The sequence below is a fragment of the Natrix helvetica genome (assembly GCF_964273705.1).
Source record: "Natrix helvetica genome assembly, chromosome: 1".
Lineage (NCBI taxonomy): Eukaryota > Metazoa > Chordata > Lepidosauria > Squamata > Natricidae > Natrix > Natrix helvetica.
The window spans coordinates 8,104,125-8,131,921 of NC_138548.1; the positions used below are offsets into that span (position 1 = coordinate 8,104,125).

The 27,797-nt window shown below is 47.1% G+C and overlaps 1 protein-coding gene across 2 annotated transcripts in view; it reads left to right on the forward strand.

The window, feature by feature from the left end:
* The window catches only part of KDM4B (lysine demethylase 4B), a 250,925-nt gene that overhangs the window by 165,037 nt on the left and 58,091 nt on the right, over positions 1–27,797 (forward strand). For both annotated transcript variants that reach the window (XM_081941246.1, XM_081941247.1), the window contains exons 10-11: positions 19,054–19,250; positions 27,464–27,636. In XM_081941246.1, coding sequence (XP_081797372.1) covers positions 19,054–19,250; positions 27,464–27,636 — 370 coding nt within the window. The remainder of the gene's footprint in view (positions 1–19,053; positions 19,251–27,463; positions 27,637–27,797) is intronic.

The window sequence follows — 27,797 nt, forward strand, 5'->3', positions numbered from 1 at the left end:
GATGGTAAAATCGGACGCCGCTCACTCAATCACTTATCTCGCTTCGCAGTAGAAATGTGGGGCTCACTTCTGGTCATAAGTCGAGGACCTTCTATGTTCTCAAAGCCTGCTCTGGACTTTTTAAGTTTCCTCTCTCCCTGCATATTATTCTGCAGTTGGAGCCAGCTGAATTGTCTTCCTGAACTGCCAGAGACGACATCACCAGCCAGCCAGTCCCTTGGCAGCACCAGAATGATTAAAATTAAATACGAGAGAGTTGATTTTTAATTTACATCTTCTTATTTTCAAGACTTTTCATCACCAGCCGTGACACCTCCCAGTTCTGGGTCTCTGCCTGCCCCAGACCTAGATGGGCTCTGCCTTGACAGGCCTTCTGTCACCCACATTTGGAAAGGGACATTCACACCAGTGGTGGGATTCAAACATTTTTTTTTACTACCAGATCTGTGGGCGTGGCTTGGTGGGCGTGCCAGGGGAAGGATACTGCAAAATCTCCATTCCCTCCCCACTCCAAGGAAAGGAGACCAGGGGTGGGTTTCAAAAAATTTTACTACCGGTTCTGTGGCTTGTTTGGTGGGCGTGGCTTGTTGGTCAGGTGATGGTAGGCATGTCTTTCCTAGTTATTTACTACTTCTGACCCTCCAAAATATACTATTTAATCCTATGTAAATATGCCACATGTGTACTTACATATTACATAGTATAGACTCTAGGACAGGGATGGCTAAACCTTTTCTCCTCAAGTGCCGAAATCGCATGCATGCCCACACCCATAATGTAATACGCCCCCCCTGTGCATGTGCGCATGACTCCCCTGCTCATGCATGCAACCTGTGTTTGCGCATGAAACACACACACACACAGAGTCCCGTTTTGGCCTAGCAGGCCTCCCTGAAGTCTCCTAGGACCAAAAATGGGGTTTGGGGGAGGTGCGCTGCGCACCCCCATGCTCCCCACACCCCCATGCATGCACACACAACCCCCCGTGCATGCACATGCATCTTCCATACACGCAGCAGAGACCCAAAAATCAGCTGGGTGGCGGGTGATGCGCAGTGGAGCTGAGCTCGTGTGCCCACAGAGAAGGCTCTGTGTGTCACCTGTGGCATGCGTGCCATAGGTTAGCCATCCTGGGTTTAGGGTCCCTTGGTTGAGCAGGAGGCTGGACTAGATGACCTACAAATTTCCTTCCTATCCTGCTTCAAATGGTGATCATGTGACTAACATCCCGTCTCAAGGTAGTCACTGTGGAGTCCCTGATGGTCTCTGAGCTTGTCTGGCTGACACTTCATGACCCATCTAGGCACCTTAGCAGCACTAGAAGGGAGACAGAAACCAATCAAGGAGAGAAGCAACCTGGAACTAAGGAGGAATTTCCTGACAGTGAGAACCCTCTGATCAGTAGAATGGTTTGCCCTCCAAAGTTCCATAGAAGCTCCATCACAGGAGGCTTTTAGGTGATTTACTTCCGTTGGTCTGAAACGGTATAGGACAGCGATGGCGAACCTTTTTTGGCTCGCGTGCCATAAGTGGGGGGAGCGCAGGGGGGGTTGTGTGCGGGCGCGACACCCAGTGCGCATGCGTGCACTACAGGCGCTCCCCCTCCCATTTTTACATGCTTTTTTCGCCCTCCCCAGGCTCCAGAGGCTTTATAGGAGCCTGGGGAGGGCGAAAACAGCCTGCACCCCCCCGGACGCCCTCTGGAGGCGTCAGCGAAGCCTCTGGACAGTCCCTGAAGCCTTCAGAGAGCACAAAACAACCCTCCGAGCAAACCGGAAGTCACTTTCGAAGTCACCTGACAAATGGTTCCGCGTGCCACCTGTGGCATGCGTGCCATAGGTTCGCCATCACTGGTATAGGATCTGCTGCCTGCACAGGGGGTTGGACTAGAAGACCTCCGAGGTCCCTCCCTATTCCATTCTTCTCCTCCACCAACGATCCACCCTCCAATACCAGCGCTGGGCGTGCGAAGAGCAAGGGAAGACCCCTTTGGGGGCCACATGTCCTGCAGCCACAGACGGAGGGGAGCCCTGCCTAATTGCTTTGTTTGTGAAGCCGTCTGTCGTTTCCAGTGGAGTTGCTAATGAACTGGCAGGTTGTTGAGACACACCACGGTGGCGGGTAATTATACCAGAAGTGCAATGGACAAAGCTCATTTTCCTCCACGCAAGGCATCCGCTCCCTGCTGGCAGATACTGTACTGCTCTAGCCGTTGTGGGTCTGGGCTGTTCAGAGCCATACTTCAACCCCCACGCATCTGTACTCCACCCAGGTTGAGTCCTTACCTAATACGAACCCACGATCGGAAAGTACACGCCGTACATCAAATGGCCATCTGTCGTGGTGCATTTGAGAGGGGGAAACATAGCACATGTTGGAAAGGGCCATATGGACCCAGTCTGAATCTGGTGATGAATTGTCGATCAGGATTTTATCTAGATGCCTCTTTTATTTGTGGCTTTTGTTGGAAGAAAACCTCCACCTGGGTTCCGTTCCAAGTGGGGAGGAAGACACTGGAAACATGGTGGCTGATTGGAAAGATGGTTTTAATGGTGGACAGGGTCACAAGTGGGTTTCTGCCGGTTCGGCCCAGATCGGGTGAATCAGTAGTGGCCGCAGCGGGAGACTCTGCCCACCCTCCCAGACATGTGCCGGGATGGGGGGTTGCCTGCGCATGCACGGGTGTGGGGAGAGCGTGGGGAGTGCGGCACGTCCCCCCACACCCCATCTTTTGTTTCAGGAGACTTCAGGGAGGCCTGCTAGGCCCAAAACGTGACATGAGGGAGGGCGCACATACGTGAGGGGGGGTCATTGCATTATAGGTGTGGGCTGTCACGCATGTACACGATTTTGGCACGCAAGGACAGAAAGGTTAGCCATCACTGACATATAGGAAAGATAGGGAGGAAAAAAGTGGGGAAAAGAAAGAAGACATTCACATCAAACCTCAACTTTTTTACTTTTACATAATAGTTTAGCCCTTTCTATAACAACAAATCTATCTAATTGGTAAAACCCAAAATCAAACTCTCATTCCCCCCCCCCCCCATCTCGAGCACAAAGTTTGGAAGAGGTTTCCAAGTAGAAATAAAAGTATTTCTTTCTTTTTTCTTTAATCAAAGCAATCAATTTAGTACGGTTGACTGCTGGATTATTGGTCTAGTATTAATCTTGCCGTTAATCTCTGCTTATTCCTTCCTTCCTTTCTTCTACCTCATTTGGTGAATGCAGATGTCCATATGTGGCGCAGGTGGTACAAGTAGTCCTCAACTTACGACCACAATTCAGCCCAAAATTTATGCTGCTAAGCAAGACATTTGTTAAGCGAGCTTTGCCCCATTTTATGATCTTTCTTGTCATAGTTGTTAAGTGAATCACTGCAGTTAAGTTAGTGACACGGTCATTAAGTGAACCTGGCATCCCCTTTGACTTTTCCTGCCAGAAGGTCGAAAAACGGAGTATTACATGACTGGGAATATTTATGGCAGCCGCCATAAATATGAGCCAGTTGCCAAGCGTCCAAATTTTGATCACACGACCATCGGGATACTGCAACCGTCATAACTGTGAAAACGGGTCCCAAGTCACTTTCTCCAATGCTGTTGTAACTTTGAATGGTCAGTAAAGGATGTAAATTGACTATCTGTTGTGGCCTGCCAGCGGCCAGCAGATTCGGACAGTGAGGAGGTTGGGGAGGAACATGGGCCAGTCCTGGAGTCTGGAGAAGGCTCTGGGGAGGGCTCTGTGTCGGAGGCAGAGAGGGGGCCAGGGCCCTCTGACAGTTATCAGCTGCCTTCGGAGTCAGACATCAGTGAGGCAGAAGAACAGCTGGAGCCTGTTGCCAGTGTGCGCATGCGCAGAGTCACCAGACAAAGGGAATGGCTAAAGAACAGGGGTCAACTTGGGAGTAAGGCCACAGGTGGACGATGAATCTCCCAGAGGGAATAAAAGAGGAGCAAAAGGGGAGTGGAGTTTGCAGGAGGCAATTAGTTCGCTTAATTGGTTCGTGACTCTCCGAGACTCCTTGCCAAGTTCTGCAGATCTCGGCCTGGCAGCTCTCCAAGCCAGAGAAGGTCTGTGACTGTAAATCCTCCCCTGAAAGACTTTGCTGGATGTGAATGAGCAGAATCCACAGTCAATTAATAAAAGGATTTCTTTGGTGGGACAAGGAGTTTGCTTCATTCTCGTGGGAAGCCTCGGTCCGAACACTACCTCTCCATCCTCCTCCCGTCTTGTCACTGTCATCCAGTGGCAAAGAATATCAAGGTTTTCTCTGATCTGCTTATTGAAAAAAAAAGGGGGGATGCTATTTGAAGAAAAGGCTTAGCTTAAATCTGGGACAGATAGCTAAGATACCGTCAAAGCTGATCTGGGCTACTTACTGTCAGAATGCGAAACGGTTAGAATGGCGCACTCAGCTAGGAGGAGGGTTTTATTTCACACTTGAGCCTCCTAATGAACCCCAGTTCGAGGCAAGTTGTGCAATTACTGTTTGTATCACATTCGTTGGCAAGTGGCAAATGGCATCCTGCTGGGTAATCTTTGCCTGGTGCCACTTTCTCAGGCCCAGACCTGAGCCATTCAAAAAAAAAATAAAGAGCATCTTTTCACAAATCAGGAACAGAAACAATAAGCCATCGCAGCTTCCTTTTAAAGCCCATCTTTTCAATTGGAGCCGCTGTTTCTGCACGGCATTAAATGAGCTTTTAAGTTAACGTTCTCCCCTTTGCTGAGCAAATAAAAGTTCCAATACGGGTATTCAGTTTTCCATGCAAGAAGTATCAAACTGGATTTGGCTTCACGTTTTTATCTTCTTGTACGGCTTTAAAAAATAAATAAAAAATGAGCGCTCATTTATCTCATTACATGGCAGATTATTAGCAGGCATAAAAGATAATTTAATGCATCCAGGGGACACAATAAAATGCTGATGCGTAATGCAGTCCTAGGCTGCATAAACAGAGGGATAGAATCAAGATCACGTGAAGTGTTAGTACCACTGTATAATTCCTTGGTAAGCATTCAGTTTTGGTCACCACGATATTAAAAACATGTGGAGACTCTAGAAAGTGTGCAGGAAAGAGCAACAAAGATGATGAGGGGACTGGAGACTAAAACATACGAAGAACGGTTGCAGGAACTGGGAATGTCTAGTTTAATGAAAAGAAGGACTAGGGGAGACATGATAGCAGCCTTCCAATATCTCAGGGGCTGCCACAAAGAAGAGGGAGTCAAACTATTCTCCAAGGCACCTGAGGGCAGAACAAGAAGCAATGGGTGGAAACTAATCAAGGAGAGAAGCAATTTAGAACTGAGGAGAAACTTCCTGACAGTTAGAACAATTAATCAGTGGAACAGAAGTTGCCTCCAGAAGTTGTGAATGCCCCAACACTGGAAGTCTTTAAGAAGAGGCTGGGCAACCATCTGAAATGGTATAAGGCTGTGATGGCGAACCTATGGCACATGTGCCCAAAGTGGCATGTGAAGCCATGTCACCCAACACATATGGCCTTGCCTGTTTGTCTTCTGGGTTTCTGGTGCGCTTGCGCGTGCAACGATCAGCTGTCCTTCGCGCGGCAGTGCCTGCGCATGTGTGCTAGCCAGTTGATTGTCGGGTGCATATACACTCTATTGCCAAAAATATTCTCTCCTCCATCCAAATAATCAGAATCAGGTGTTCCAATCACTTCCATGGCCACAGGGGTATAAAACCAAGTCTCTAGGCATGCAGGCTGTTTTGACACACATTGGTGAAAGGATGGGTCACTCTCAGGAGCTCAGTGAATTCCAGCGTGGAACTGTGATAGGATGCCACCTGGGCAACAAACCCAGTCGTGAAATTTCCTCGCTCCTAGATATTCCACAGTCCACTGTCAGCTGTATTATAAGAACGTGGAAGTATTTGGGAATGACAGCAGCTCAGCCATGAAGTGTAGGCCATGTAAACTCGTCCAACATCAGTGTGCGACCTCACACATGCGCTTCTGGAAGAATGGTCCAAAATTCCCCACCAACACACTCCTGAACCTTGTGGACAGCCTTCCCAGAAGAGTTGAAGCTCTCATAGCTGCCAAGGGTGGACCGACGTCATATTGAACCCTATGGATTAGGAATGGGATGTCACTTACAGTCAGTTCCTATGCGAGGAAAGGCAGGGGAGCGAATACGTTTGGCAATATAGTGTATGTGCTAGAACCCAGAATTCGGCTTTTCGGGGGGTTGAACTAGAAGACCTCCAAGGTCCCTTCTAGTTCTGTTCTTCTGATTTCATTTCTTCTCCCGTTTCTGAAAGTCAGGAGTAGGGACTTCTTGCTGTGGCTGGTGGAGTGATTAAATTTGTATCTCAGCTGAAAGAAAGCTTGGGGATGAAAGGAGATCGCTTCAGGCACTTTTGTGGAAGCCTCACCCACAACTGCTAGGGTGCCCTTTATTCAAATGCATCTTCATGATTTAGGGGAGCTGGCACTCTCCTCCAAACCTCATTCTCCTTTCCCCCTTTCCTTTGTCCTCCCACGTGCAGCAGGCTGGGACAATAGTGGCAGCAAGAATGTTGGGTTCACACGGCAACTTTGTTCTTGGAAACATTTTGAAGTATTTGCTCAAGGAATTTGCCTTGAGCTTAAAGTGGGAAATCAATCACAGAGCCCAGCAAATGGCTGTCTGTCCTTTGGGCAGTTAGGAAACTGGGATCTTTACAGACCATATCTGGAAAAGGAATTAGTAGCCTGGGGGTGAACTGTGGGGTCCTGGGTGCTGTCCTGAGCTTGGTTATTTTCTTATGGACATTTCATTACCCAATTAGATAACGTCATCAGTGCTAGAAGGGAGTGGAGTTTGTGGAGAGGAGGATGAGGATTGTGGGGTCCTGGGTGTTCTCTGAGCTTGGAGGTTTTCCTGTAGACGTTTCATTATCCAACTAGGTAACGTCATCAGTTCTAGAAGGGAGTAGGGTTTTGCTCTCTATATATGGACATCAAATACTGCAGGCAGCATGCAGTGTTTTGTTCTGTTATATACATATGTCCTATCCTTTTTGGTGGGAGTGTTCTTGGTAGTTGCTTGATTATGCTGTTGCTTGTTTGTTTGTTTGATTGATTGATTGATTGATTGATTGATTGATTGATTGTCTGTTGGTAGTTCCTTGATTGGGGTATCATAAATATGAATCGGTTGCCAAGCACCTGAATCTTGATCACGTGACCCTGCGGATGAAAAACAGTCCTAGGTCACTGTTTTCACTGCCGTCGTGACTTTGAACAGTCGCTAAATGAACTGTTGTGAGTCGAGGTCTGCCTGTATTCTGCTGTCAAGTTCCCAGAGGCCAAGTGAAACTCCCCGGAGGAGAGAAGAGGAGGCCAGGAGATCTTCTATCTCTCATGATTGGCACAGATGGCGTTCAAGAAAGCAACCGAACCTGAAACCCCACGAGATTGGAGGAAGGAGCTAAGTAACCCCAGTAATTCCTGGCTGGGGAATTCTGGGAGTTGAAGTCCACAAGTCTTAAAGTTCCCAAGTTTGGACACCCCTGCTCTAAAGCTTTCTGGTCCCTGTTCCTTAACCCTCCTGCCTTTCTTACTTCTACATACTTAGGTAGCTGCATCTCTCGGATTCCTTAATGTTTATCTCCTCCTAGGTATTACTGCAGCCTCTTTTCTACATCTGCAGTCTGTAACTCCTTGAGAGTGGTACGGTGGCCTAGAGGTGGAGCTCTCGCCTTCCAATCAGGAGGCTGTGAGTTTGATCCTAGGTAGAGGCAGGATATTTCTCTCTCTGGGCGGGCTGAGAATTTATCTGCTAAACAAAATTCCACATTGGCGACAGGCAGGGCATCCGGCCATTAAAACATTCAGCAAACTCCATTCAGTTGCCCAGACTGAATGGAATCATTCAATGATGATGATGAGTCTGTAATTCTTTGCCTCCCACCATCAAAAGGTGGGGAGAATCAATCCAGCAAGGTTCCTTCCTCCCTCCTTCCTTCCTTCCTTTTCCTTCCTTCCAGATCTGGCTTAAAAAGCCTTTTACTGTTTCCTGATCACGACGTAGAAGATGGTCATCTATCTCATTTAGCTCCAGTATAGATAGTCCTCGACTTGCAACCATTCATTTAGTGACCATTTGACCTTACATTGGCACTGAAAAAAGTGACTTATGACCATTGTTCACATTTATGACCTTGCAGTGTCCCCTGTGGGTCAGGTGATCAAAATCTGAACGCTGGGCAACTGGCATGTACTTAGGTCAGTTGCACTGTCCCGGGATCATGTGATCACTTTTGCAACCTTCTGTCAAGCAAAGCTAATGGAGAAGCCAAATTCTCTTAATATCCGTGTTATTAACAAAAATACTTGGGGGGGGGGATTATTTTTGTATTGCTCTGTTCACATTTTAAATTTAAACAATGGATTATAATGGGGCTTTAGCAGTTCTCCTTGTATCTCTAGAAACCTGCCTATACATAGATATAAGAATATAAAATATAAATGTTTGTATAGATTAAAAATAATAACTTTAACATGTTTATAATTCGAGATGGGCTGCTCCAAAGATATGAAATACATCTTTTCATAAAGTGGAAGAATTTATTTATCAAAATTTGAAATTTAGAATACAAAGACTTCACAATTTCAACATTACAGCAAAATAAAACAATATATTTACCCCACTATTATTAATCAGAAATTAAAAACCCATGCTTTCCCAAGTACAGCTCCTGAAATAAACATTGATATAGGATAAATAAACCATCATTAATACTTAGATACTATATACTGGTGCAGGCCTTCAGATCATTTCACCCTCTGGGCACAACAGAATAACCAGACATGAAAAAGAATAGCAAGCATTATTTATTAGAACACGTTTTGCCTCATGTGCTTAAAATACCAAAAAAAAAAAAAAATCCCATAAAACAATGGTGTCTTGAGTTCATTTATGTTCCCACAACTGATGTGGGAGTAAATCTCTAGCCACTCATTTTGAACCATTTACAGCTTCACGGATTTTATTTTTTTAAAAAAACCCATCCCTCTGTTCCCATAGAGGTGCGCATAAGGTGTGCGTTGCGATAAACCCTGAAATTAAATTAGCTCAACAATATCCATGCTTCAGTCTAGATCTTAGGAACCGCTCCTCGGAGCAATCCTTCTGAAGCTTCAGCAGCGATGTGAGCATTCATATCAACGAACGGTTTGTGTTGCCATTGCAACACATTTGGGGGGGAGTGGGGGGAGTCTCTTGCTTTTCGGGCCTGTTGGCAATACTTTTTTTTTTTTAAACGGGGAAGCATTAATTTGTACCTTGTATTCCTAAAACGTTCAAGGGCTGAACATTTTGTCCATTTGATAGTAGCCAAATCTCCTAGCTCAACGATCCTTGCATTTTACAAGTACAAAGGCATGAAACTCAGATATTTAATTGGTGCTTCTACACGTCCCGTATGGCTGCAGATAATGGGTTACCTGTTCCCTTTTCCTAATTGTGCCGACCAGCTGGATCTTTCTCTGTGTGGACCCAAACCTTTTTTTTCTTTTTTGCCAAGTCCAATAGCTGCCATTCTGGTTGACAAAACATGGCCCTTCTGTCTCCTTTATGCGCTCAAATGTCCACAGAATATTTGTGGCTTACCGGTGGATCAGTGTTTTCTCAACCTGGGTCACTTTAAGAGAGGTGGACTTCAACTCCCAGAATTCCCCAGCCAGCTTTGCTAAGATCTAATATCCTCTTCACCTGTGCTATTGCCAAACCAGGTGGCTCCCCATGCTATTTGATGGATGGACTCTGCACTTATTTCTGTGAAATCCTTTTTTGCTATGCTTACTGTCAGCAGCGGCCGGCTGAGCTGTTGGTGGACTCTGACAGCTCAGACCATTGTGGGACTGCTCTGGAGGATGAGGAAGACTCTGGAGGGTGTTTGGAGTCAGAGCAGGAAGTAGAGAGGCCTGTTGGCCCCCAGGTGGCATCTGAGTCAGGGAGCAGTGAGGAGGAACAGAGGGAGGTTGTCCCTGATGTGTGTATGCGTAGAATTGATAGGAGAAAGGAACAGCTGTGGAGAAGATGTCATAGAAGGAAGTAGGGACAGCTGGCTAAGGTTGTGGCCCCTCCCAAAGAGTTTAATAGGTGGAGCGACGGGAGGGGAATCTTTGCAGGAAACAACAGTCCATTTTACTGGCCGTTGAGAAAGCATTCCGTAAGTCTAATCTTGGGTTCTTGAAGATAGCGTTCTAGGCTCCTAGCCAAGGGGTGGTTTTATCTCTGTAATTAGTCGTGGCAGACAGCCAAGCCTGGGTCTGCATATTCATTAGAATCACAGGACAGAACAGCTTACCTAATTTCTCCAACCTATCAAGATCAATGGCCTTCCCCAGTGTGGCAACCAATTCAAATTTGATAAGGTTTCCTTCCAGTTCCTCACCGGTAATATTAATGAAGGCATTAAAGATTGAAAATCAGAGCTGAACCTGAGGCATGCTACCTACTCATTGCTTCTCTCCAGTTGGATGAGGAACCATTGATGAGGACAAACGAAGCTTAGCATGTTGTGTGAATTCACAGAGAGAGACACACACACAAACAGACAGAGACAGAGAGAAAGACAGAGAGAGAGAGTGAGAGAGACAGAATCAGAGACAGAGAGAGTGAGAGTTACAGAGAGTCAGAGAGACAGAGAAAAAGACAGAGTGAGAGAGAGAGAGAGAGTCAGAGAGAGAGACACAGAGGGACAGAGAGAGACACAGACAGTGAGAAGGACAGTGAAAGAGAGAGAGAGAGAGAGATTGAGAGAGAGAGAGAGAGAGAGTGTGAGAGACAGAGTGAGAGAAACAGTCAGAGACAGAGACAGACAGAGTGAGTGAGAGAGAGACAGAGACAGAGAGAGTGACAGAGAGAGTGAGAAGGACAGTGAGAGATTGAGAGCGACAGAGAGTGAGAGAGACAGAGAGAGTGTGCGAGAGAGAGAGAGTGAGAGACAGAGAGAGTGAGAGAGAAACCTTTACCTTTTATATGTTTTATACATGGCCCAAAGACGTTTCCTCTTCAATCGGTTCAGCCCAGGCAAACCAAGGATTGGACATCCATAATTTAGATTATTGCTATAGATGGTTCCTGTCCATTCAGCTCAGCCAAACAATGTTCTGGAACCAAGATCTACCCAGACACACACACACACACACACACACACTTTGGTGTAAACGCACAAATGAGCTTGGCAATAACTCCACTGACATGTGAAGCAGCCTGCTGCTCTCTTTGCTGCTTTAAGATGGTGAGGTGGGGCTCTTCTCCATGCGTAGGTTTTATGGGGAGTGGGGCCTGAGATGCTCAGCAGCCCAGCCCAGAAGGAGCCCAGGATGGGTCCTGTTCTCCCAATTGCTCTCCCAAATTGCTCCCCTCAGGGCGGTCCGTTCAATCCAGGGGAGGTTCTGTTGGCACAAAGACCCTGCCCGTTTTTCCTTGCATCGCTCGAGGCATTTTAATTGATTGTCTGACTTGAAGCCAGGTTTTGAATAGTTTTCATTTAATCATCTCACAATTTTATTTGCTTGGAATGCTTAATTTCGCCTACCTTTTATCCACCGGCTATGAAGTGAAACTTATCACTTAAGCTTTTTTTTTTTTTACCGCAGTAACTAAGTAGGTGCCAAGAGAAGGTCTTTTTTATTTTTATTTTTGTTTTGTTTTTGGTTTTCAGAAAGAAAAAAAACTCCAGCTCAGCTCTTTTCTTGATGGAGTGGTTGAGGTTTCCCAGAGAAGTAATATTTTAGAACATGTGGAAGCCAGGAACAAAAACTACCTCTGCCCATTCTCTTCCCCTCTGCCCTGCAATTTAAGGCATGATGTAAAATTTAAAAGTGTGTGTGTGTTGGCGGGGGAGGGGTATTCCCCCCCAAACATATTAATAAGAACTCAGTTATAATGTATGTAGAATTATGGCATGACATGAATGTAATGAAAAGACTTTGATTTGCTATATTTGACAAAACAATGGAATCAACACCCAGATTAATACTAGACCGACAATCAAGCCATAAACAATGCAGGTAATCCTTGACTTACAGCTGTTTACTCCACAAACCCCCCACTCCCTTCTACACTGATGATGTTCCCTAGTTGGGTGATGAAACATCGACAAGAACATTCTCACTGACAAAATGATTGAATGACTTTAGAATAGGAGGAAGCATAATAACAATGTATACAAAGATACCTTGATCGTCAGTATGTGAACTTGGATAAAATTCAAGTGAGGACTACGGAAAGGACACAGAAAGACCTTGTAACCAATCGACACACTGTGTGTAATTGAAGAGGCTTTTATGTTATACGTGTTGTGTGTTTGTGTTTGTCTGAAAACAAAAATTTTATTTAAAAAAAAAACATTCTCACTGACACTCACAGGACACGCTACTGTAATTGGGTCCCTGTCAGGGATTGGGCCCCTTTCAGTGGCCCAGTGGAGACGTCCGTGGCGAGTCTTGAGGAAACGACCTGGGAGGAGTTTGACTTGGTTGCCATCGAGGATTTGGACAGAGTGCGTGGACGACTGCGACCCACCACATGTTTATTGGACCGGTGCCCCTCCTGGCTTGTACTGGCATCCTGGGAGGTTACACGAGACTGGCTCCTGGGCCTAGTGAACGCTTCGCTGAGTGAGGGGTCTCTCCCGGCCGCCTTGAAAGAGGCGGTGGTGAGACCCTTGCTCAAGAAGCCTTCCCTGGACCCTACGGAGCTGGCCAATTATCGTCCTGTCTCCAACCTTCCCTTTTTGGCGAAGGTTGTAGAGAGTGTGGTGGCCTACCAGTTTCCACGTCATCTGGAGGAAAAAGATTATCTAGACCCGCGCCAGTCCGGCTTCCGCCCCGGGCACAGCACGGAGACGGCCTTGGTCGCGTTGGTGGATGATCTCTGGAGGGCTAGAGATAGGGGTTGTTCCTCTATCCTGGTCCTATTAGACCTCTCGGCGGCTTTTGATACCATCGACCATGGTATCCTGTTGCGCCGGCTGGAGGGGTTGGGGGTCCGGGGCACCGTTTTGCGGTGGTTCGGCTCCTACCTTTCCGGCCGGACGCAACGTGTGTTGGCAGGGGAAGAGAGGTCGACCCTAAGCCCCCTTACTTGGGTACCACAGGGGTCAGTCCTCTCGCCACTCCTGTTCAACACATATATGAAGCCGCTGGGTGAGATCATCCGTGGTTTTGGGGGTGGGATATCATCTGTATGCTGATGATACTCAGCTGTACATTTCCACCCCGAACCACCCCAACGAGGCCGTCGAAGTGATGTCCCGGTGTGTGGAAGCCGTACGGGTCTGGATGGATGACAACCGACTCAAACTCAACCCCTCCAAGACGGAGTGGCTGTGGGTACCGGCTCCCCGGTTCAGCCAATTAATTCCATCTTTGGCCATCAGGGGCGTTCAACTTGCCCCCGTGGAGCGGGCGCGCAATTTGGGTGTCGTCCTAGATGCCCGGCTGTCCATGGATGACCATGTGACAGCCGTGGCAAGGGGGGCGTTCTACCAGGTCCGCCTGGTGCGCCAATTGCGCCCCCTACTGGACCGGGACGCCTTACGCACAGTCACTCATGCGCTGGTGACGTCTCGCCTGGACTACTGTAACGCTCTCTACATGGGGCTTCCCTTGAAATGCACTCGGAGGCTACAGTTGGTCCAGAATGCAGCCGCGCGGGTAATTATGGGGAGTACTAGGTACTCCCATGTGACACCTTTCCTGCGCGAGCTGCACTGGCTTCCTGTGGTCTATCGGGTGCATTTCAAGGTTTTGATAACGATCTTTAAAGCGCTCCATGGCTCAGGACCTAGTTACTTGCGGGATCGTATCCTGCCCCATACATCCCTACGACCAATTCGCTCGCACAGAGAGGGACTTCTCCAGGTGCCGTCCACCAGACAGTGCCGAGGGGCGGCGCCTAGGAGTAGAGCCTTCTCTGTGGCGGGCCCAGCCCTGTGGAATGACCTCCCTCCGGATATTAGGCCTACCTCCGACCTCCGCTCCTTCTGTGTAAAGCTCAAGACCCACCTATTCCAAGTAGCTGGCCTGGCTCAACCATGATCTAACTATATCGCTCCTGACGGGTTTTTTATTTGTGTAATTTAATTGTATTTATTTATTTAGGGTTTTTTAAATATTGTGGTTTTAATTGTTTTTATCCATCAGCCCACCTCCTCCTTGTACACGTCTTGGTATACGTCTTAGTATACGTCTTTGTTATATGTATGTCTTGTCTAGATATGTATTTTATATGTTTTATTGTACGCCGCCCCGAGTCCTTCGGGAGAGGGTGCGGCTAAGAAATAAATATTCATTCATTCATTCATTCATATAAAAATAGAGCAAATGCCACCGCTACTTGTAGCACTTATGATGTTACCTAGTTGTATGAAAGAAAACAACCAAACTCAGAATCCTAAACTCCTCCTTCTCCTCCTCTTTTCTGTCTTTCCCTCCTCCTCATCGCCACAAAACCTTCTCCCATCGAGCATGAATGAGTTTCCCTAGATGGGTAATGAAACATCTGGGGGGAAAAACAACCAAGCTTAGAAAGCACCGAGGACCCACAATCCTCCCCCCTCATCATCATGATCTATTCCACAAACCGCTCTCCCTTCTAGCACTGATGACGTTACCTAGTTGGATCGTGAAACGTCTCCAAGACAACCACCAAACTCAGAGAGCTCCAAGGACCCCACACTTTTCACTCTCTTTATCTGACGGCTTCTGGAAGGTTTATGACTGTAACTCCTAAAATCCAGGCTACCCTGCTGGCTGAGGAATTCTGAGTCATAAAACAGGGCGCCTACAAAATGCTATCTGTTTTATGGACGGTTTGCAAAGCCATTCTTGTGGGCTCCGTCCTCTCTATGACCTACAAGGGGCATTGTTGCCCACTTCAGTTCTTTGCTAGTGATTTCTATTAAGAGCCACATGAATTATCACCTGGTAACTTAAGATAAAGGTTCCCCTCGCACATATGTGCTAGTTGTTCCCGACTCTAGGGGGCGGTGCTCATCTCTGTTTCAAAGCCGAAGAGCCAGCGCTGTCCGAAGACGTCTCCGTGGTCATGTGGCCGGCATGACTCAACCCCAAAGGCTCACAGAACGCTGTTACCTTTCCATCAAAGTCTTCCCTATTTTTTCTACTTGCATTTTTTATGTGCTTTCAAACTGCTAGGTTGGCAGAAGCTGGGACAAGTAACGGGAACTCACTCCATTATGCGGCGCTAGGGATTTGAACCGCCGAACTTTCTGATCAACAAGCTCAGCGTCTTAGCCACTGAGCCACCACGTCCCGCGTGACTTAAAGATGGGGTCTAATCCAGGGGGGGTATTCACTTCCCTACTGGTTTGCAAATGTGAGCGTGTGTCAGCGCATGCGCTTTGGCTAAAAAAGGGCCTAAATGGGATGCCGTAGAGGCGGAGCGGATGGATGAATGGGCCACCCGCAATTTCCGCTACCAGTTTGGGTGAACTGGTCCGAACCAGCTGAATACCACCTCTGGTCTAATCTCCTGTGTTACGCACTTGATCTTAATTTTGCTCCCACACCGAGAAGGAAGCACATCGGATGTGGAAATAACCTTGCTTTTTTTCAAGTTCAACCCTAACTATTTCTCCCTCTCCTCCCTTGTTTCCCCCATCCCAACCTTCCAGAAACAAACCAAGGTACCTTTTTTAATTACTTAAAGCGGGGAGGGGGTGTCAGAAAGCCGCTCGATGGAGATGCTAAGGAGATTTTCTCTTCATTTCAGCCCGGCCAGATATCCGAAACGCAGCTAACCATCTGTGGTTTGGTGTCTCTCTGGCCAAATTACATTCTCAGAACTTTCTTTTCCTCTGCAGTTTTTCATTAAGCAAATTGGGTTTTGCTGGAAATTGCCCGGCCATAAATATTTTCCCTCCCTCTTTGGCTCAAGCTGCTTATTACCGCTCTCCGGTTCGATGTTTTTCACCACATGGCAGGGAATTGTTCTTTTATCAAAGCGGGGAGGGGAGCCGTCCTTAAACAGAAGAATCTGGGCCAGAATCTGGATTGATGGCACGTCGTCCTCGACCACAATTCAACCCTCCATTTCTGCTGCTTAAGTGAGACTGTTGTTAAGCAAGCTTCGCCCCATTTTACAACCTTTCCTTCCGTGGTCTGGCTCCCCCCGTTGACTTTGCTTATTGGAAAGTTGCAAAAGGGGACTTGGAATATGAGTCAGTTGCCAAGTGTGTGAATTTTGATCATCGTCACCCTTGGGGACGCTGCAATGGTCGTAACTGTGAAAAATGGTCGTAAGTCACTTTTTCAGTGATGTTTGGAACTTTGAACGGTCGCTAAGTGAACCTCGACTGTCGTAAGTTGTATTTGCTAGTTGTCAGCCCTGTGGGATCCTTAGTGCTCTCTGAGCTTGGTTGTTTCCCTCCAGTCGTTTCATTACCCACCTAGGTAACGTCATCAGGGCTAAAAGGGAGGTGGGCTTGTTCTTTTTTAAAACATATTAATGGCCTGCATTGTGTTGATAAACCAAGAATGGTGGAGTGGCCTAGAGGTGGAGCTCTTGCCTCACAATCAGGAGGCTGTGAGTTCAATCCTAGGTACAGACAGATATTTGCCCTTCTGGGCACACTATATCTGCTGGGTGAAAGAACTCCGCACTGGTGACAGGAATGGCATCCGGCCAGTAAACAGCTCCTTTCAGTTGCTTAGACTCCACCTGGCAAGGGATTAAATTTCTTTTGCTGACTGTTAAGTCACTGGGGGCTCCTGCCTCTCTTCTTTGCCCATTTCCTAGGTAGCATTTTTTCCCTCGTCCCCCAAACACATTCACACATTCTGTTACACCTATCGAATTGATGTTGGCTCTTAGCAACCATTTAACAAATTTAGTCCATGACGATCAATCCCTAACCTGATCCTTCAACTGTTCCAACGGGTACACCAACCATCACTATAACTGAGTACGGGTAGTCCTCGCCTTACAACCGTTCATTTAGTGAACATTCGAAATTGCAACAGCACGGGGGAAAAAGCCACGTGGGGTCATTTTTCTGCACTTAAAAACCATTGCAGCCTCCCCAGAGTCACGGGATCCAAATTCAGCCGCTTGGCAGCTGACCCGTACTTACGACGGTCGCAGCGCTGCCTTTTGCGACAGACACAAAGTCATTGGGGAAGCCAGATTCACTTAACAGCCATGTGACTAACTTAACACCTGCAGTGATTCACTTTACGGCGGCGGCAAGAAAACGGGACAAAACCCACTTGACCAATGTCTTGCTTAGCAACAGAAAAGTCGGGTTCCCTTGTGGTCGTAAGTTGAAGATTACCTGTACATGCTGCATTTTATGCAAAAAAAAGAGGAATCAAGATAACGATTTGTTTAGCTTGATTAATCAGTGTTAAATCTCTCTGTGAAACCACGTTGTTATGTCTCTTTTTCAGCTGCCAACTTCACAGCCCATGTAAAGCCCTGTATTCTGAACACTCTCCACTTCCTCTTTGAGGATTTCTTTTTTCCAGTCTTTCTCATTTCTTCTCCTTTTTTTCAATCTTCTGGACACCCAGCCAAAGCGTCTTTCTGCTTGACATAGTCTCCTACCTGCTAAAATCCTCCTTTCTTCAGCTTTCTGCTATCCCTGTGCTCTTCTGTCCTTCAAGCTCTGCTCCGTTACTGTTTTCTCTCCCGTCTCACAGTCTGCGCATCATTTTTTTCTCCTGGAGCGACAGCCTGGCAAGCTTTCCTTATCTCAATCAGTGTTTCATTTCCGGCTGAGGAAATCCTTAATAATATTCGGTAGCTAATGTTTGGAACTATTATTTGAAATGTGAAATGTACTCTTCTCTCTCTCTCTCTCTCTCTCAACCCCCTGCTGTATCAGCCAGGCTTCCTGCCTTGAGGAGATAATATTTGTAACTGGGACTATGCGGTCCTTGGTGCTTTCTGAGCTGGTGTTTTCTTCCAGGCGTTTCATGACCCAACTAGGTAACATCATCAGTGCTAGGAGGAAGTGGGGTATGTTTGTGGCATGGAGGAGGAAGAGGGGGAAAGAAAGAGAGGTGGAGGAAGACTCTGGCTCCTTGGTGCTTTCTGAGGTTGGGTGTTTTCTAACAGACGTTTCATGACCCAACTAGGTAACAGCATCAGTGCTCGAAGGGACTGGGATTTGCTCTCTGTTTATATAAACAGAGCCTTCCCTTCCAGTGTTGGTGGAAATGTTCTTCGTGGCTCCTTGATTAGGCTGTTGTTTACTATTGATTGTAGTGTCTCTTTACTACTTGGTGGTTGGTTTACTGTTAATCTTAATGTTAATCTCTGCGAATCTGGGTGTTGATTGCTGGCCAGAAAATGTCTTGGTCTTTTTGTTTCCATTTTGGCTTTTTGATCTTTGCGTTTGCATGGCCTGTAAGTGAATGCTATGGAAATATTTTTTAAAACAATCCTAGTCTTTTAGCACTGATAATGTGACCTAGTTGGGCAACGAAATGTCTGCCAGACAAGTTCAGAGGGAATCAAGGACTCTACAGTTACTACCTTGATATATGATATTAGTCACATGATCGCCATTTGAAGCAAAATAAGAGAACTGGAAGGGACCTTGGAGGTCTTCTAGTCCAGCCCCCTGCTCAAGCAGGAAACCCTATACCATTTCAGACAAATGGCTATCCAACATCTTCTTAAAGACTTCCAGTGTTGGGGCATTCACAACTTCTGGAGGCAAGCTGTTCCACTGATTAATTGTTCTCACTGTCAGGAAATTCCTCCTCAGTTCTAAGGCTTCTCTTCTTGATTAGTTTCCACCCATTGCTTCTTGTTCTACCCTCAGGTGCCTTGGAGAATAGCTTGACTCCCTCTTCTTTGTGGCAACCCCTGAGATATTGGAACATTGCTATCATGTCTCCCCTAGTCCTTCTTTCTCTTAAGCTAGACATACCCAGTTCCTGCAACCGTTCTTCATATGTTTTAGTCTCCAGTCCCCTAATCATCTTTGTTGCACTTCTCTGCACTCTTTCTCAATAGCATTTTTTATATGACAAATGTGTTGTTGTTTTTCAGTGCACCTGTCGGAAAGACACTGTGAAGATTTCTATGGATGTTTTTGTGCGGCTGCTGCAGCCTGAGCGGTATGACTTATGGAAGCAAGGAAAGGACAACACGGTCTTGGATCACATGAAGCCCACCCCTTTAACATCTCCTGAGCTGGAAGCCTGGAATGAGACAAAAGATACCTTGAAAGCAAAGATGCTACGCAGGTAAAACAAACAACAAAACACCTTCCTCATGCCTCTTTTCTGACTCTTGACTTGGTGCACCTGCAAAGCACCACCAAAATCAACTGAGATGCATCAGCTCTGTCAGTGGGAAAAGGATGGTCGCTTTCTGCTTGGTAGGAAGAATTAAAAGTGGAGAGGAGATTCCTCTATCAATTCCACTCCTTTTCCTTTTTGGGGGGGATGGGGGGGGAAGGAACAAAAAAATGAACATTATATGTACAGACACTAGCTGGGCAAAATGTGGCATCCTGAGTGATATTTTCGGGAATAACGGTCACTGTTTTGAGCATGCTAAAAGCCTCCATGTCATTCATATCTATATCTGTCTGTCTCTCTTTCTCTACCTGCCCACCTACCTGTCCATCTATCCATATTTTATCTACTGTCTGTCTGTCTATCTTATCAATGTATCCATCTATCTCCATCCACAGTAGATAAAGAGATGGATAGAGAGGGAGGGAGGGATAGCTCTATCTATTTCTATCTATCTATCTATCTATCTATCTATCTATCTATCTATCTAATCTGTTCATCTATCTTTTGTCATCTGTCTATCCATCCATCTCTTTGTCTGTGTGTCTGTCTGTCTAAATCTTTCTATCTATCCATCCATTCATCCATCATTCTCTATCCATCTCATTGTCTGTCTATATCTATCTATCTATCTATCTATCTTATCTATCTATATCCATCCATCTATCTCTTTGTCTGTCTGTCTGTCTATCTATATCAGCTAGCTACAGTAGCTAGCAAAGTGTGAGAGATGGGTAGAAAGGAATTCTGAGAGTTGTAGTCCACCCATCTTTAAGAGAAGTTTCTGGGTATGGCATAAAGGCTGGAGATTAATACACCCACATTTAACTGAGGCATTGAAATTGAAGTATTTTAAAACTCTTTCATTACAGATGATCTTGGACTTGGAACTACAATTTAGTCCAAAATTTCCTTTGCTAAGCAAGACAGTTGTTTAGTGAGTTTTGGCCCAATTTAAGACCTTCCTTGCCACAGTTGTTAAGTGAATCCCTGCAGTTGTTAAGTTAGTCACACGGTTGTTAAATGAACCCGACGTCCCCATTCACTTTGGTTGTCAGAAGGTCGCAAAAGGGGATTCACATGGCCACAAGGCACTGCAGCTGTCATAAGTATGAACCAGTTGCCAAGCATCTGAATTTTGATCACATGACTATGGGGGATATTGCAACGATCGTCAGTCTGAAAACAGGCCATAAATCACTATTTTTCCAATACCGTTGTAACTCTGAACAGTTGCTAAATGAATGGTAAATCAAGGACTACCTGTAAATAAATAATCCTCCCAGAGTAGCTTTCCAGCCCCAAGAACTGCTTACGTTCTGTTCTGGCCCAGGTTTCCTTAAAAAGCAAGAAGTGGAGTCTTGCTCTTGGCAAAACCTCTTTTATTTACACAACTGTGAATTCCTTCCATTCACAATCAGCAAGGCTTAGCAAACAGTCTTTCCGAGGAATATTTATCAACACGCACCTTATCTCGCTTGGAGAGCTGCCAGATATCTAGCTTCCAAATGCAGAGCAAGGCAACATTTGGCAGAGAATCTCTTATAGTCACAAACAGAACATTCCTCTCTTGAAACGACCGAAGGAACGAATTGTTTCCTGCAAAAGCCCCCTCCCCATTCACTCCTCTTTTGTTTCTTATGGGAGGGGCCAATCACCTCCAAGGTGTGGCTTTATTCCTAAGTCGACCCTGCTTTCTTAGTTGTTCTTGTCTTCTGGCAGCTCTGCGCATGCATACACTGGGAACAGGCTCCAGCTGTTCCTCTGCCTCACTGCTGTCTAACTCCCCTCTACCTCCGCCTCAGAGCCCTCATCCGAGCCTTCCCCAGACTCCAGGACTGGCCCATGTTCCTCCCCAACCTCCTCACTGTCCGAATCTGCTGCCAACACATTCCTTGGACCGACAGCCTTTTAACATCCATCTTTCTCATTTATCTCTGCAGTTTCATCATAGTGATAACCCACAACCCATTTTTTTCCTCCTCTCCATTGCCAGCCCATGCCCACAAATTTCTCCTGCGATATTAAATGAAAAACATATTTTTCTCCGCTCCGGCCGGCCTCCGTTGAGCTGTTGCTGCTTCTGCTTGGAAACCTTGCTAGCTATAAATCAGCTCTTTGGATCGAGGGGGGCTACTGTCTGGGGACCCTGTTTGTCAAGTCGACTTTTCGTATTTCCTTCTCTTTCCTAGCAGGACGTGGTTGTTGAGTGCTGCCGTCTATCGAGTATGATACGCCAGGGTGGAAATTTTTCAGGCTTCGGTTTGTTTGAGCTATCCATTTCCAAGGAAATGTTCCTCCCTTGCGCAGACACGAGGCCCGATAACAAACAAATATACCCCGAATGTGCATCCTGGCATGTAAAAAGGTTGAAATGTTTTTCATTTCCCCAGCCAGGAGTCTATTTATCGCTCAGCCGTTGAATCCTATCTGCCGGGAAAGAGCCGGCCCTTCGTTTTTGTCTCCCAATCTCGCCTGGCTTAGTGGAGTTGTTGGGTTGACACAGTTGCTGTTTACATAATGGTTAATTGATTGTGGCAAAGGCTTAATTGGTCAACAGAGTGGGCTGTCAATAGTGAGCAGGGATCTCATTTCACAAGGCTCCCTTGGATGAGAAGTGTTTGTACGTGGGCAGCTGCATCAGGGAGATAATCGAATGTGCCACCGATTCTTCTCCTCCTCCTCCCACAATCAGGGTAGCATTAAAAGGAGAAAAATAATTCACGTATGCAAGACCGCTCAACTAATAAAGATAGTCCTCGACTTATGACCGTGGTTGAACCCAGAATTTCAATTGCTATGTAAGACAGTTGTTCAGTGAGCATTTTGCCCCATTTTATGAACGTTCCTGTCTCGGTTGTTAAGTGAATCACTGCAGTTGATAAATTAGCAACCCGGTTGTTAAGTGAATTTGGCTTCCCCCTTGTCAGAAGATTGCCAAAGAGGACCACAGGACCCCCGGGGACACTGCAACTGTCATAAATGTGAGTGAGTTGCCAAGCGTCTGAATTTTGATCATGTGACCATGGGGATACCACAATGGTCATAACTTTGAAAAATGGTCATAAGACACATTTTTCAGTGCCGTTGTAACTTTGTACGGTCACTAAATGAACTGTTGTAAGTTGAGGACTATCTGTACAGAACAGTCCTTGATTTACAACCGGTTGCTTGGCCATTTGAAGTAAAAGTGGACCCCCAAAATCTACCTACGACCTGGTCCCAAAGTTATGGCTGCCACAGCACCCCACAATCATTCACCCTTACACCTAGCAAGGGCCACTGCAGTGCCCCACCCACTATTTCCCCTCCATCCCCCTCTCCGTCGGGTCCCTGGGGCCTTGGCCCTGCTTCCCACCCCTCACATACCTTTCCGAGATCTCCAGAACTCCAGAGCTCAAGTTAGGGAAGGAGGACAGTCTGTCAGGGTTCCAAATAGCATCCAAAAGTAAATCAGAGTCTGAGGCAAAGTCTAGCTCAAAGTTCCAATTGATGAAGAGAGCCATGTTGGCACATCTGGGAAAACCCGAATCTGAAAGCTTCCCGGTTTTCCCCACCCAGTTGAAAGTTCAAGATCTTGCCCCCACACCCACCAGTCCATCACACGGTCCAATCTCCCACTGCCATCCTGGGAGTTCCACCCACCCAGTTCCGGTCAGGTGCAGAGGTTTAGAGACGAAGGATGACCTTGTCTTTCTAGAAAGAATGCTGTTATGGCTACATAATCATCTAAATCCATCCAATCCCCCCTCCCATTTTCTCACCACAGAAAATGCCTAGTTGAATAATAGAAAGTGTGGCAGGCCAAAGACCCAAAAGTAAAGATGGCTGCATGCCTGATACAGGCCACATGATGCGATCCTGGAAGTGGAAGCCGTTTCCCGAGTGGACGCATTGAATGGCTGTCACTCCAAACATGGCGGCCGCTTCTGGGATGGTGCCATGCTGCCTAACCTGAGCTCCAGAGCAGGGGTCTCCAACCTTGGCAACCAGCGAAGCTGGCTGAGGAACACTGGGAGTGGAAGTCCACAAGTCTTAAAGTTGCCAAGATTGGAGACCCCTGCTCCAGAGCTCTTGGACAGGTAAGTGCATTCTGGGATGACACAGGTGAGGAGGAGGTTATGGGGCCCAGTGGGGCAGTCAGCAGGCCCAAGGCCAGCAGGGACCCCAAAGGGTGGGAAGCAGAAGATGGGCTGCTTCAGGGCGCGGAAGGCCTTGGGAAGCCCAGGGCAGCGCCTGCTCTAGGTCTCCCAGGGCCTCCCCTGGCACCCAAGGTACTCTGAGCTCCGCTTAATGACCCACATCTTCATTTAATGACCACATCAGGGAGAGCAAGATCGGAGGGTCATAAATGAGACGGTCACATGGGTGCTTGAGTTAACAACCGTCACAACTTTCAAACATCATGGACAGGCTCCATTGGTGATGGAGACTTCACTTAATGACCGCCACAACTTCCAACCCTAATGGACAGGCTCCATTAGAGATGGAAGCTTCGCTTAATGTCCGTCAACACTTCCAGTCATAAGGGACAGGAACCATTGTAGTTGTGAGTCGAGGGCTTTTTGTATTGGTGCCCAGAGTTCAAAGCCATCTGACAGCTGTGGCATGGAATAAAACCTCTTTTTTCTTTTTAAATGAAGACCTTTTGAATACAGTTGGCCGTCAGGTTGAAACTGGGGGTTCAAGAGCAGAGGGTGTCAAACTCAACGCTTGCGGGCCAGATCTGCCCCATGGGGTGCTTAAATCCACCCTGCGGAACCTCTGCCAGGCAAAGGACCAGTCCGCGGTGCCTCTGCCAGCCAAAACGGGCTGCATGCACTCCCCGCAGCCCGTTTTTGGCCTCCCCGGCCCCATGCAGCATTCTGTTGGCCAAAACGGACCACACAGAGGTTTTTGGCCAGCAGAGTGCTACTGGAAGCCATGGAGGGTGAAAATGAGACATGGAGGGGTGCAAGCGGACCCGTCCACTCCTTGTTTTGGCTGGTAAAGTGCTGCAGGAGGCCGTTCAGGCTAAAAACGGGGTCAAGGGATCTGCATGCGGGGTCCCCCATGCCCCATTTTGGCCGGCAGAGTGCTGCAGGAGATGTCTCTCCCTTCCTGTCTCTCTCCCCTCCCCTCCACCCGCCCGCACCGGCCCACGGAGGAAAACTACCATGTTGATCCAGCCCTCAAAGAAATCCAGTTTGACACCCCTGTTCAAGAGTGACCTCGAGGCAGAGCTCTTGAGTAAAACTCACAAGGCTGATGAGAAGGAAACCACATGGCTTGTGTGCATGAAGGATGCCCCCCCCCCCTTCTCTCCTTGCAGTTTGACGCCGGTCTGTCCTGGTTGGCCACTGACCCTTCTGCCGTTGCACTGAGGCTGTAGATGGTGCTGCAGCTGGGGCTTACAGGCCAGGACAAAGAGCTACGGCTCCCCTCAGATGACTTCCTCGCGAAGAGATTTGGGCCTATTTCAGAGCACACGTGTCCCGCCAGTGGCAGGCCGCTAAGCAGAGCTGGTTGTATTCTTGCAGACATTTCATCACCGTACTAGGTAACATCATCAGTGCCAGAAGGGAGCGGGCTTTGTTATTCTCTTTACGCCAGGGGTGTCCAAACTTGGGAACTTTAAGACTTGTGGACTTCAACTCCCAGAATTCTGGGAGTTGAAGTCCACAAGTCTTAAAGTTCCCAAGTTTGGACACCCCTGCTTTACGCAAACAATAAATCATAGCCCAATCAAGGAACCACCAAGACCCCTCCCACCAACACTGTAAGGCCAAGCCACTGGTCTGTTAACAGAAAGCAAATCCCACTTCCTTTCAGCACGGATGATGTTACCTAGTTGGGTCATGAAATGTCTGCAAAAAAAGCCCACCGATCTCTGAGAGCGTCAGGTGCCAGGCTTCCAAGTAACACCTGCAACGAAAGAAGACTCCAAGGCTTGGGTTTCCTCAAAGTTCCTTTTTATTAGAGATGTAAAACCCGAATCTGAAAGTTTCCAGGTTTTGCCCACCCAAAGGAAAGTTCAAGTCCCTGCCCAGCACCCACATGTCCATCACTTGGTCCAATCAGGCCCCATCCAAAACTGGAGATGCCTCCCAGTCACGCCACTCCAGGTGCAGGGCAAGATGTCCTTGACTCTCCGAGAAAATAATGTTATTTTGACTATATATCTCCCCTACTCCATATAATACCCCCTCCCAGTTTCCCACAGTAGAAATTGTGGCAGGCCTGAAGGCCCAGTGTAAAAGATGGCTTCTAAGTCTGACATCAGGGACCCCGTCGTCCTCCCCACAAACCCCCACTCGCTTCTAGCACTGATGATGTTCCCTAGTTGGGTCATGAAACGTCTGCAAGAAAACTACCAAGCTCAGAGAGCACCAAGGACCCCCAAAGTTGTTGTTCTCTTCCTTGTCTTTCTCCTCCTCTTCCCCGCAAACCCCACTCGCTTCTAGCACTGATGGTATTGCCTAGGTGGGTCATGAAACATCTCCGAGAAAATAACCAATCTCGGAGAGCACCAAGGACTTTTGCTAGCTGTCTGAATGGAAAAATGGTCCTTTTCCCCAAGAACAATTCCCACAGAGTCCTCTTTCACAAGGCTTACTGAGATGAAAAGGGAGCTTGGCTCCAGCAAGTGAGCTTAACCTTCAGTTTAGTGCCAGTATATCTAAACGAAGGCAGGTATTCCTGAAGCCCTTTTTCTCGAAGCTTTAGGCTCCGTCCGAGGTTCATCTTGGGTTTTGATAGAAAGGAAGGTTGCCATCTTCTTGGATTTGACGATTTGAGATGGCCAGATTGAAAGGCTCTGATGCTTTGGCATTATCATGCCCAGTGTTAACACCTGCAAATAATAAGAGCACTTGAGGAAGGAGTGAATAAAGGGTTGAAATGCGAACTCTTCTCTATAATGTCAGTTACTGGCAATTCTTCAAAGTTTTCTCTGCATTATTCCATTTGCTTTAATCCATGGTGAGATTTCCAGGTGATTTTGCCCTTCGTATGACTTTGGAGTAGTGTGTGCTAGATAGCACTCCAACTTATATACTGTTTAACAGTGGCTTCACACCCCCTCTCTAAGCGGTTTACAGAGTCAGCCTCTTGCCCCCAACAATCTGGGTCCTCATTTTACCCACGTCAGGAAGGATGGAAGGCTGAGTCAATCTTGAGCAGGTCAGGGATCGAACTCCTGGCTGTGGGCAGAGTTAGCCTGCCATACTGCAGTCTAACCCCTGCACCACCACAGCTCTCACAGATCGTATGGTTTAAAATGAATGGCGGTAGGATCTCGTGGTTTTACCATTTACTGTCATTACAAAGATTCTAAAAGATTCTCTTGTGCACAGGTGACGAACACGTAATTTCCAAAATGTATAAATTTTCTGTTGAAATTTGAAACCGAGGAAGAACATGTTAGATGAGTTTGTTCCCCACTGTTGTGGCCCACCAGCTGCCAGTAGAGCTGGCAGCTGATTCGGACAGTGAGGAGGTTGGGGAGGAACCTGGGCCAGTCCTGGAGTCTGGGGAAGGCTCTGACGAGGGCTCTGTGTTGGAAGCAGAGAGGGGGCCAGGGCCGTGTGCCAGTTATCAGCTGCCTTCAGAGTCATCAGTGGGGCAGAAAAACAGCTGGAGCCTGTTCCCAGTTTGCGCATGCGCAGAGCTGCCAGACGAAGGGAACAGCAAAAGAATAGGGGTCGACTTGGGAGTAAGGCCACAGGTGGACGAGGAACAGCCCCTCCTATAGGGAATAAAAGAGGAGCAAAAGGGGAGTGGAGTTTGCAGGAGACGATGAGTTCATTCCTGCATTTTTGCCAAGTATTGCGGCATCTGAAAGATATCGGCCTGGCCACTCTCCAAGCCTGATAAAGATAGGTAATTGTGAGCTATCTTGAAAGGCTGTGGGAGTGGAAAGACTTTGCTGGAGAGGAATTCACTGTAAATTAAATAAAAGAACTCCCCTTCATGCTGCTGGGGAAGCCCAGGACACCATCCCCTGTCCAGTTCTCTGCAAAGAGGGGAAATGACCTGCAAATGTACTTGTATGCGATTTTTCTGAATGTGCAAGCTTGCGCTTGCCATGAATGCTGCCAATGGATTTTTCTCCTTGTTTGCTCCGGCCGATCCGTGGCTCAAGATTTCCTTTGAACATCTGTCTTCTTTTCCCAATCCAGGGCAAACAGGAAACGAAGCCAACCCCGAAGGCACAAGACCCAGGATCAGAAGTCGCTCGTGGATGCCATGGCCATGGACACCAACCTGGATGAGGTGACAGAGAAGGAGGACCAGAGGAGGGTCCCCAGCTTGGATGAAGAAGAGAAAACAAAAGCGCCAGAAAGCAAAGAAGGTACATTCCTCTCCGTTTCAGAAATATGGTAGAATTCTTTATGTATAGAATTGCTCTCTGATCTTGCAGACAGATCTATATCTAGATGATAGATAGATAGATAGATAGATAGATAGATAGATAGATAGATAGATAGATAGATAGATAGATAGATAGATAGA